This window comes from Mizuhopecten yessoensis, unplaced genomic scaffold (genome assembly GCF_002113885.1).
Source record: "Mizuhopecten yessoensis strain PY_sf001 unplaced genomic scaffold, ASM211388v2 scaffold1379, whole genome shotgun sequence".
Classification (NCBI taxonomy): Eukaryota; Metazoa; Mollusca; class Bivalvia; order Pectinida; family Pectinidae; genus Mizuhopecten; species Mizuhopecten yessoensis.
The window spans coordinates 2,110,187-2,123,551 of NW_018404017.1; the positions used below are offsets into that span (position 1 = coordinate 2,110,187).

General features: G+C 36.6%; 1 protein-coding gene across 2 annotated transcripts in view; it reads left to right on the plus strand.

Moving 5' to 3' along the window:
* The first annotated feature begins 2,552 nt into the window (after positions 1-2,552).
* The window catches only part of LOC110461007 (sodium- and chloride-dependent creatine transporter 1-like), a 51,379-nt gene continuing 40,566 nt past the window's right edge, over positions 2,553-13,365 (plus strand). Inside the window, exon 1 of one of the 2 annotated variants that reach the window (XM_021514270.1) lies at positions 2,553-3,144. In XM_021514270.1, the coding sequence (XP_021369945.1) occupies positions 2,943-3,144 (202 nt within the window). In that variant the 5' untranslated portion in view covers positions 2,553-2,942. The remainder of the gene's footprint in view (positions 3,145-13,365) is intronic. The other variant, XM_021514278.1, reaches the window with a different exon arrangement.

Sequence of the window (13,365 nt, forward strand, 5' to 3'; positions counted from 1 at the left end):
GAACAGCAGCGTCCTACAGTGTATGTAATTGTTATACAATGTTTAAGCGGCATGAGCTCGCCAAGAGGTACAAGTAGTACTAGTTAAAACAATTACAACACAACATGTTATCGACAGATATTACAAAACGTCATCCCGCTAAAAGTATCATGTACACTAGAAACCTTAACTCGACCTCAAGAATTGTGTTTCAGAAAATTAACATCAATCGTTTTCGATGTTGAAACCAAAATTTTGTTTGACACCTAAATGACACGAGAACGGTTTGTTCAAGGAATGTTTTGCCGCTGGATACACAATAATAACTACATATTTGAAAATTATATTGCAAAATATATACAAATGTAAAGTCGTGGCCTTATTATTAAAATGAACCAATTTGCTACGTACTTAAGTTAAGTATATGTATTTACAGGTAATTATACAGTGATATTAGATTAAACGTGTTCCGTCTTGCCTAATCTAGAAAAACAATTACGCATTGTAAAAATGTACAGAAAAAATGTACTCTGTAACAATTTATATTTACCGAATGGTCTGCCAGAAAATACGCTCCACGAATTTTGCGCTTAGGCGATTTTGTAAACACTTTCAGGGCTGTTTATTAGGATTTGTCTTACGGTGTACTTCGACTTATCGGAGTCTTCGGGGTGTCGTGGCTATTGCTATCCGATGGTCACGACATGTCCGCTGAATGTTGATTATTAGCCTTGTCTTGTCCGTTACCATACATTTAAACAGTTTGTTCATTAAAACTTTGCCACATGTTGCCGTAGCCCCATACATATTCTTCTGTTCTAGCTTTCGTAACGTCTCCCTGATACAATCTCACCACATTTATATAGTTATGTAACATACGTACGCTGTCACCCTCGTTTACATTTTTATTAACGTGTTGTAATTTCCAATGATCTAATTTTACCTTATAAACATGTAAACAGAGTGTCTTTGAAGTGACTCATATTAGCGAGATAATGTTTATCAATATGCGACATTTTAATTAAAATAATTTGTTGCATTTTTATAATCAATACATATTTTATTTACAAATTAGTACTATAGTTCAGACATCTTAATTAAGTATTTTTTAATTTTTGTTCGTAACATATTTTATTTAAAAATTAGTTCAATAGTTCAGACATCTTGATTTAAATAATTGTTAATTTCTATTCGTTTAATATTTTATTTACAAATTAGTGCAATAGGTCAGGCAGTACTACCAGTGAATTTGAAACATTTTAATTAGCAATTCTTTAACAAATCCTTTTTCATTGACAGATTGGGCCGCGATGGCCAAGTGGTTAAGGCGTCTGACATTCTGCTACATGTACCACTAGCCCTTCGCCACTGGGTCGCGGATTCGAGACCTACGTGCGGCTTCCCTCCACCACCTTTTCCACCTGGCACGTCCTTCAATGACTATAGCTGTTAATAGGACGTAAAACACAAACAAAAGAAGCATTGACAGATAGCGGAAATACTTAAACAAGCCATTCGCTTGTTTACTTGTTAATTATCGATTATTTAAGATATCTGTTTTCATTGACAATTAGCGGGGAAAATATTAATAAGGAAAGAAGTAAAACCAGTATTTTTTAAAATCAAATTCTTAAACAACAATTTCGCTGTACTTGTCTTAATAAATTAAAAAAACAATCAAATTTTAAGCTAGGTTTTCATCGCCAGTAACAGTCTTTAGCTTATTTGCATGCTTATGTACAATAACGTACGAGCACTTGTTGACATTTTCTTTTTCATGCCGATTATTAGGAATACAAAAACTCTCTCGTGCCTGCCATGTGAGGAATTAATTACTTCTACACAGTGAAGGGTTCTTCCTTGTCAAAGTGAAAACCTCGGAAAGTCGGTGGGTGTTTCTCAAGTTTTTTTCTAAAATTAGTGACAGTGACCTTGACCTTCAATACAGTTACCCGACATACAAAACACTTGTATGAAGTTTCATAAAATGATTATGCGGAATGAAGTCGCTAGAGCGATGGTAAATAGTGTAACATACGTACGTACGGGCGGAATAATAGAATCTTTCACTCCCTTGGGGGTGAGACAGGGTATTCTCTTACCCTGGACAGATTTATCCTTACTTTTACCGGTGTCAGATTTCCTTGTCTCACCCTAGGGTTGAGACAAGCTACACGTGCTCTTTGCACGTTCTCCACAATAAACCTTACGTCACTGATGTGACCCGAAGAAGAACTACTTTTATCAGGTCACACACATACACAAGTTCGTCTGCTAATCTTGTCGTGTTTACATTTGACATCAAAGAAGATTTGATTGATTTTAAAATGTTTAAAATATGACGCGTGAACCGTCTGACGCATACATATAATATTAATACGCTATCCACGTGTTCCTGTTTACAAACAATATATTTCGTCTTACACTTGGACAGGAACATTCACCCCTCGGGGATGAGATAGGGGATCTCAACCCTCGGGGGGAAGATTCTTAACTTGCCAAACACGAGGCAAAGTATTTGGCAAATTAAGAATCTTCCCCCCTCGGGTTGAGATTCCCCTATCTCACTACCAAGGGGAGGAAAGATTTTATTAATCTCAACCCGAGGGCTAAGATTCTTAAGTTCTTAAGAGAATCCTATATCCCCTCGAACTTTCGTTGCGAGGAGATTTTAACGTTTATAAAAGCACGTTTCGTCTTTCTTTTCTCCTCGGACACGCCTAAGAGAATCTCTTAATCTATACATGTCACTGAATCCTCTTCACTAAGTAAAAAATAACAAAGTCGGTATCTTTTATTTTTAATGTAAATTATCAAAATTCTACACATGCTGTATCGTGTTTATTTACACCTTGGTGAAACATGTAGAAAAATAGGCTATACATAGTGTAAATTAGTGGAGCGTGTCGGCTACTAGACACATATATATCTAACCATTACTGATATACCAAGCACAGTACACCATGATGGAGACGAAGGATAATGGAGAAATTTGTTCTGGAGAGGAACATATGTTTGTGTCGGAAGCCGAAGATTCCCAGAAAGGCCTACACAAGCGAGAGACCTGGTCTACTAAAATGGACTTCCTCCTGGCATGTGTTGGATTTTCAGTCGGATTCGGAAATGTCTGGAGATTTCCCTATCTCTGTTACAAAAACGGTGGAGGTAAGTTTTTTACTGCACATTTATCAATTATAGATTCTGAGGTTAATACGTTGTTATATGAACCTAATAGAGTGGTATCGACCGAGGACGCATGACTACATGTATCATGTTTATAAAACAACCTATAAACCGAGACAAGAGTCCTTAGTTTCTATATGACATGTTAAGTCATTAGATAACATGAGAAGTATGATACAGGCTGCACTACAGGGATTATGAAGGTATGATTCAAATCACAAAACGAACTTCTCGGTGATTAACAATATAAACAAAATATTATATATATAGTTCATTTTTATTTTAAATACCTGCCTCGTTTTGGTATTTTGGATCTAATGTTGTCAACATGCGGTCGATAAGCTCACATGCTAAACCCAAAAAAACATGGTGTCGATAGTGTATATATCAGCCAACCCGGACCAAGGATTAGTCGGTAGGAATCAAGGAGTACCAGGCGATATGTGATCTCTACTTTTATTCACTACTTACTACTTGAGAACTATGATAATCATGTGCAAATATCACATGTGCATATCAAACAAAATGAAAACAGTGTTGTTATCAAATTTGATTTAACTGTTGATGCACTTAAGTAAATCAGTTACCTTTTATCGTAACTAGCATTAACAGCTACAGCTTCAGGTTAAGTGACGTGAATGGGTTTAATGTACAGGGGGAGGCAGAAGAGAGTTAGAGGAAGTGGAAAATAATCAGTAATTTGGTACCTTGTGGTTAGAATTACTTACGGTTGAATAATCTCCTTATTATAGGCAGACCTGAAACCCTACACACAAATCACATTCGTCAGTAAGATGTTTTATCTTGCACAGTTTGTGATAACTATTTTTGTTTATCGTTTATAGTTTACTGTATAATAACAAATCACTGCTAATGATTTTAATTCATTACATTATTTCATATTCGATGTCCGTTTTAAAACGAACAAGACTGCTTATTTTTCAAAAGCCTTGTTTTATTTTTTTCAAGTTAGTTTTTCTTAGCTTACCAACGTTTAGAAACTGAATGGGCCTTTTCAATTTAATTGCTCATTTTTAAGTTTCAGACGACTGTCTAACTTTTCACAGCTATCACATTCGACACCACCGGAATATTTTTATCAAGCTTTCTCCTTCCTTTGTCCGTTTTATTTTTGTCTGATATGCTCTGAGGCTTACACAGGTAGAGTGGCTTTATGTAGCAGGCACTCCAATACATGCCTGTCTTAAAATGTGGACACCTCAATGTTAGCAAGTCTTTAAAGGTAACCACGGTTAACCCAATAAAGGACGCCAATACCACTACAGGCAAAACACGAGGGACTATATTATTTACCTGGGACTATATTATTTACCTGGGACTATCTTATTTACCTGGGACTATCTTATATACCTGGGACTATCTTATTGGGACTATCTTATTTACCTTGGACCATCTTATTTACCTGGGACTATCTTATTTACCTGGAACCATCTTATTTACCTGGGACTAGCTTATTTACCTGGGATTATCTTACTTACCTGTGACTATCTTATTTATTTGGGACCATCTTATTTACATGGGACTATCCTATTTACCTGGGACTAGCTTATTGGGACTATCTTATTTACCTGGGACCATCTTATTTACCTTGGATTATCTTATTTACCTGTGACTATCTTATTTACCTGGGACCATCTTATTTACATGGGACTATCCTATTTACCTGGGACTAGCTTATTTACCTGGGACTATCTTATTTACCTGGGACTATCATATTTAATGGGACTATCTTATTTACCTTGGACTAGCTTATTTACCTGGGACTATCTTATTTACCTGGGACTATCATATTTACTGGGACTATCTTATTTACCTGGGACTAGCTTATTTACCTGGCACTATCTTATTTACCTGTTTATAACAGCGACCGTATTAATCTAGATTGTCCAGGCCTCTTATCCCGGTCTGGCCCCGTTGATTTTTTAAAACTGATTAATTCAGTAAAAAATGTTGATTAATTCAGTAAAAAATGTTTTACTGTTATTTGTACCCATACAAATGACGTCACTTCCGTCCGCAGACTTTAATGGCAGTCAACATTCATAGTGCTTTTCGCTTTGACAAAATAGTCCTATAGGGTTTTTATATTGTTTTCTGTATCGAACAGACAGCATTAGGTATAGTAATGTGCTTGTTCAGTCTACCACAGCGCTTAACGATTGCATTGCCCGTTCTCACTCTTTATATAATACACATTGTACCAACGCAAAAAGAAATTGAGGAGTGATACGTGCGAAAGATTGTCGCTTTATATACGTCTTGCAAGCACTGACCTTTCTTGATTTCTGTGTCCAAAATTGACCAAGGTCTCATCCCCTGTTATTAACTCATAAAGCTTTCTTTGGTCGCAATTTCTGTACTTTTTCAATGATTTTTTTACACATTTCAAACGTTAAGCCTTTTGTTCAGATTTCACCCAATGGGAGATGCATCGGGCAAAAAGCTTACTTAATTTCAAGCACTTGGTCCTAGTGTGTTACGTACTACCTTCTGAAACGCTAATGATATGAGCTCGGAAACAGGATAACTATCATCCTTCTTAACTATTGATTACACACCAACAATGTAATGTGCTTGTTCAGTCTACCACAGCGCTTAACGATTGCATTGCCCGTTCGTGCGTGAGCTGTGTGGCGACATAATTTATTGAACAGCCCTCGTAATAAGCTGAGTATTATCTTTTTTTAATATCAACACAATTCATTCATTCAATACCTCTGCAGCCAAAATAGAATTGTATGTGCTTTATCAAATATGCATAGCACTTTATGTTAGATAATAAAAAAAAAACTGGCGTGAAATGGAGTTTGATATGACATTTTCTAACAGCTGACGATTGAACTACCTTTTTATTTATACAATTGTCCCTGGATATATCAGAAAGCAGGTACTTATCAAATTTAGAGTAAATTAGAACATTAATTTGTTTTTGCGTATTACTGCAAAACAACACGGCATTTGGACCATATGTTGTCACCAGGCGATGTATGACAATTTGGTAACAGATGCAGAAGCAAACAAATGGGTTACGCTGCATAAGGCAGCTGTTTCGTCATTGTAGGAGTTATCGTTGAAGCTAAAGGGAAAAAAATCTAATCTACTATTTAAACAGAGGGGTAGGTGTGTAAACCCCTTAATTAGGGGTTTTAAAAAATGAGGAGACAAGTAAATTTCGAATAGAATAACCAGTTGTTGTTTTTTTATATATATTATGAACTATGCCACTACTCAAAATATATATATGTTGTCATCAATATTTCAGTTAACCTCAGGACTAACTAATCCACCAGTTCAGTCTATCACCTTGTATCTCGTGCCATCCTATCTTCTTCAATTGTCTTCTGTTTATCAAAACACTTATCATTGACACAGGAAACAAGGGCAGAGCTAATATCTGACAATAGAAAGAAACATTATGCAGATCTTCGATTTGTTCTTTCTACCACCAGTCCGTTTCAAATTGAAAATGGTATAACGATATAATGCTTAAACTGTACGTTATAATTAAGGTTTGCTGGCCATTGATTTAGAATGGCATGACCTTAACTTGTTTAGCTTTTACCTACGATATCTATATATTGTTTTTATCGACAGCTTTACATCTTATCAAATCATTTGGATATTTTTTCGAATTCTTCATTGCTGCCATTTCTTATAGTAATCCAAACAACAAGTAATAGCCTAGTTCGATTAATCAATGAAATATGCAGGATACAGTTGGAGGGATCGAGGTGAACACCATGTACCTAGCGAATTACATGATTTCATTTGTATCGCCTGATTTTAAGTGTAATAACTTTAAAAGTCAGTTCTCAGGGTCATGCTCGGTGGCGTGTTTATTCATAATAATGGCTGACTTACCATATGTGCGCGATCCCATAATACCCTAGTACAGGAAGGGAAGTAACTCGCTGTACACTATACTTCAAGGTTGCGCTACACTATCTTTTAACATTTCCTACATTAAGGGATTGCTAAACATGGACGTCATTTAGCATATACACTGACAAAGTCACAGCTTTTAAATAGGCTTACTACCAAATCGTTCTCTCAAATGAAACCATTGGTGTTCCAATACGTTTCGTCGTCAGTAACGCCGTTGTTAACGAAGGTGTCATCTACATCTTCTTTAACAGCCAAACTTTATTTTTGACATGTGAAAATTGATTCTTAATGTATTCCCTCAGGCAAATGTCCGTGTAGAATTCAGTGTTGTCGTATCATTTTACCACAAAATAACGACGGTTGGAGGCCGTGTGGTACAACTATTATAAATACTATTTTTATTACTTTGTTCATATTTTACCTAGTATATCGATAGACGAACTAAACACACATACAGATAATTGCACTTTTGAAATGCGGTGATATATACAGTATGCCAAAAATGAATAATACAGCATCATGCAGTGAAGCTGATTTCAAATTATGATATCTTTTCTGTAATCTAATTATTATTTTTTTAAAGAAAAATGTAAATCACAAGTGTTGTACCTGTTTGTTTGAATAACTGTTATGTCTGTTTAAATAAGGCATCTAATCACAGGATTATTGTGTACGTGCTCTGTTTTTATTGTTAGAAAGATAACATGTTAACGATCATTTTTTTCTTAGAGGTTTTCATCCCTACAGTTCATGTTTTCGAGAAAAATGTAAATAAAAGCTTATAATACAAGGATTTATTCAAAATAATGACATGTATTGCCATGGGAAAGCAAATGATAAAAAATAAATTAAACATGCATCGTGTTTATACTTCAACTGTGTACTTTACCTGTAGCCGTTATTCGAACTCGATAAACATTTGACAAAGTATGAAAACGGAGAACCAGGAAAAAGTACAAGGCGGATAAAACCGGAAGGATGACTGACTCTTCTCCGCTTACTTTTAGGGGGACTCAATTGCGCTTGCTTGGTTCCAGACTTAGCCTTGCTGCCTTCACGGCGTACATTCTAAGTATTTGAAGCAAATCCGTGCTGTTGGTTTGATTGTATGAAATAAATTGATACGTAGGTAAAACACGTATATAGTTATTATTACTTGTTATATTGAAGGATTTGCCATCCCATAATCTAGTGATCAAATTCCCTTGTTAAACAAAAATTGCATTTAAATGAAAATGATAACCAGGTGTCATAATTTGTATTATTCGTAACATTAATCCCCAAAACATCTTTAAGCATCTGAATTTTGAAGAAACACTATGTATCCTTACGCATTCTTATATACAAAAAATAATTCTGTATTTATAGATATATCTGATGACCAGTGGTTAAAAGGATTTCAAACACGATAACAATGATAATCGTAATGACAGCATCAATTCTTTATGCTTGATATGTGTAGGACGACTATGTCCAGTACTACAATAAAACATGTGTGAGAACACGGGACACACCCATTACTACAATATAACAAGTGTGAGAACACGAGACACATCCATTAATACAATATAACATGTGTGAGAACACGAGACACACCCATTACTACAATATAAGATGTGTGAGAACATGTGACACACCCATTACTACAATATAACATGTGTGAGAACACGGGACACTCCCATTACTACAATATAACATGTGTGAGAACACAGGACACACCCATTACTACAATATAACATGTGTGAGAACACGAGACACACCCATTACTACAATATAACATGTGTGGGAGCACGAGACACACCAATTACTACAATATAACATGTGTGAGAACACGAGACACACCCATTACCACAATATAACATGTGTGGGAGCACGAGACACACCAATTACTACAATATAACATGTGTGAGAACACGGGACACACCCATTACTACAATATAACATGTGTGAAAACACAAGACACACCCTTTACTTCAATATAACATGTATGAGAACACGAGACACACCCATTACTACTATATAACAGGTGTGGGAACACGAGACACACCCATTACTACAATATAACATGTATGAGAACACGAGACACCCCCATTACTACAATATAACATGTGTGGGAACACGAGACACACCCATTACTACAATATAAGATGTATGAGAACACGAGACCCACCCATAACTACTATATAACATGTATGAGAACACGAGACACACCCATTACTACAATAAACCATGTATGAGAACACGAGACACACCCATTACTACAATATAACATGTGTGAGAACACGGGACACACCCATTACTACAATGAAACATGTATGAGAACACGAGACACACCCATTACTACAATATAAGATGGGTGAAAACACGAGACACATCCATTACTACAATATAACATGTGTTAGAACACGGGACACACCCATTACTACAATATAACATGTATGAGAACACGAGACACACCCATAACTACAATATAACATGTATGAGAACACGAGACACACGCATTACTACAATATAACATGTGTGAGAACACGAGACACACCCATTACTACAATAAAACATGTATGAGAACACGAGACACACGCATTACTACAATATACCATGTGTGAGAACACGAGACACACCCATTACTACAATAAAACATGTATGAGAACACGAGCCACACCCATTACTACAATATAACATGTGTGAGACCACGAGACACACCCATTACTACAATATAACATGGGTCGAGACACACGCATTACTACAATATAACATGTGTGAGAACCCGGGACACACCCATTACTACAATATAACATGTGTGAGAACACGGGACACACCCATTACTACAATGAAACATGTATGAGAACACGAGACACACCCATTACTACAATATAGCATGTGTGGGAACACGAGACACACCCATTACTACAATATAAGATGTATGAGAACACGAGACACACCCATTACTACAATGAATCAGGTATTAGAACACGAGACACACCCACGAGACACACCCATTACTATAATAAAGCATGTGAGAGAAAACGAGACACACCCATAACTACAATATAACATGTGTAAAAACACGGGACACACCCATTATTACAATGAAACATGTATGAAAACACGAGACACACCCATTGCTACAATATAACATGGGTGAGAAAACAAAACACACCCATTTCTACAATATAACATGGGTGAAACCACAAGACACATCCATTACTACAATATAACATGGGTAAAAACACAAGACACATCCATTACTACAATATAACAAGTATGAGAACACGAGACACACCCCTTACTACAATATAACATGGATGAAAACACAAGACACATCCATTACTACAATATAACATGTAGGAGAACACGAGACACACCCACGAGACACACCCATTACTACAGTATAACATGTGTGAGAACACGAGACACACCCATTACTACAATATAACATGGGTGAAAACACAAGACACATCCATTACTACAATATAACATGTGTGAGAACACGGGACACACCCATTATTACAATATAACATGTATGAGAACACGAGACACACCCATTACTATAATAAAGCATGTGAGAGAAAACGAGACACATCCATAACTACAATATCACATGTGTGAGAACACGAAACACACCCATAATTACAATATAACATGTATGAGACCACGAGTCACACCGTTAACTACAATATAACATGTGTGAGAACACGAAACACACCCATAACAACAATATAACATGTATGAGAACACGAGACACACCCATTGCTACAATATAACATGGGTGAGAAAACAAAACACACCCATTTCTACAATAGAACATGGGTGGGAACACGAGACACACCCATTACTATAATAAAACATGTGTGAGAACAAGGGACACACCCATTACTACTATATAACATGTGTGGGAACACGAGACACGCCCATTGCTACAATATAACATGGGCGAGAAAACAAAACACACCCATTTCAACAATAGAACATGGGTGGGAACCCGAGACACACCCATTACGACAATATAACATGTGTGAGAACACGGGACACACCCATTACTACAACGAAACATGTGTGAGAACAAGAGACACATCCATTTCTACAATATTACATGTGTGAGAACACGAGACACACCCATTACTACAATATAACATGTATGAGAACACGAGACACACCCATTGCTACAATATAACATGTATGAGAACACGAGACACACCCATTACTACAATATAACATGTGTGAGAACACGAGACACACCCATTACTACAAAATAACAAGTGTGAGAACACGGGACACACCCATTACTACAATATAACATGTGTTGGAACACGAGACACACGCATTACTACAATATAACAAGTGTGAGACCACGGGACACACCCATTCCTACAATATACCATGTGTGAGAACACGAAACACAACAATTATTACAATATAACAGGTGTGAGAACACGAGACATACCCATTACTATAATATAGCATGTGAGAGAAAACGAGACACACCCATACTACAATATAACAAGTGTGAGACCACGGGACACACCCATTTCTACAATAAAACATGTATGAGAACACGAGAACACGAGACACCCCCATTACTTCAATATAACATGTGTGGGAACACGGGACACACCCATTACTACAATATAACATGTGTGAGAACACGGGACACACCCATTACTTCAATATAAGATTATGAGAACACGAGACACACCCATTACTACAATATAACATGTATGAGAACACGAGACACACCCATTGCTACAATATAACATGGGTGAGAAAAACAAAAAAACCCATTACTACAATAGAACATGGGTGGGAACACGAGACACACCCATTACTATAATATAACATGTGTGAGAACACGAGACACACCCATTACTACAATATAACATGTATGAGAACACGAGACACACCCATTGCTACAATATAACATGGGTGAGAAAAACAAACACACCCATTACTACAATAGAACATGGGTGGGAACACGAGACACACCCATTACTATAATATAACATGTGTGAGAACACGAGACACACCCGTTACAACAATATAACATGTCTGAGAACACGAGATACACCCATTACTACAATATAACATGTTTGAGAACACGAGACACACCCATTACTACAATATAACATGGGTGAGAACACGAGTCACAACAATTATTACAATATAACATGTGTGAGAACCCGAGACACACCCATTACTACAATATAACATGTGTGGGAACACGAGACACACCCATTACTACAATATAACATGTTTGAGAATACGAGACACACCCATTACTACAAAATAACATGTGTGAAAACACGAGACACATCCATTACTACAATATAACATGTGTGAGAACACGAGTCACAACAATTATTACAATATAACATGTGTGAGACCACGAGACACACCCATTACTACAATATAACATGTGTGGGAACACGAGACACACCCATTACTACAATATAACATGTTTGAGAACACGAGTCACAACAATTATTACAATATAACATGTGTGAGACCACGAGACACACCCATTACTACAATATAACATGTATGAGAACACGAGACACACCCATTACTATAATAAAGCATGTGAGAGAAAACGAGACACATCCATAACTACAATATAACATGTGTGAGAACACGAAACACACCCACAATTACAATATAACATGTATGAGACCACGAGTCACACCCATTACTATCATATAACATGTGTGAGAACACGAAACAAACTCATTACTACAATATAGCATGTGTGAGAACACGAGACACACCCGTTACTACAATATAACATGTGTGAGTACACGAGACACACCGATTGCTACAATATAACATGGGTGAGAACACGAGACACACCGATTACTACAATATAAGATGTGTGAGAACACGTGACACACCCATTACTACAATATAACATGTATGAGAACACGAGACACACCCATTACTACAATATAACATGTGAGAGAACACGAGACACACCCATTACTATAATATAACATGTGTGAGAACACGAAACACACCCATTACTACAATATAACATGTATAAGACCACGAGACACACCCATTTCTACAATATAACATCTGTGAGAACACAAAACACACCCATTACTACAATATTACATGGTTGAGAACACGAGACACACCCATTAATACAATATAACATGTGTGAGAAAACGAGACACACCCATTACTATCATATAACATGTGTGAGAACACGGGACACACCCATTACTACAATATAACATGTGTGAGAACACGAAACACACCCATTACTTCAATATAACATGTGTGAAAACACGAGACACACCC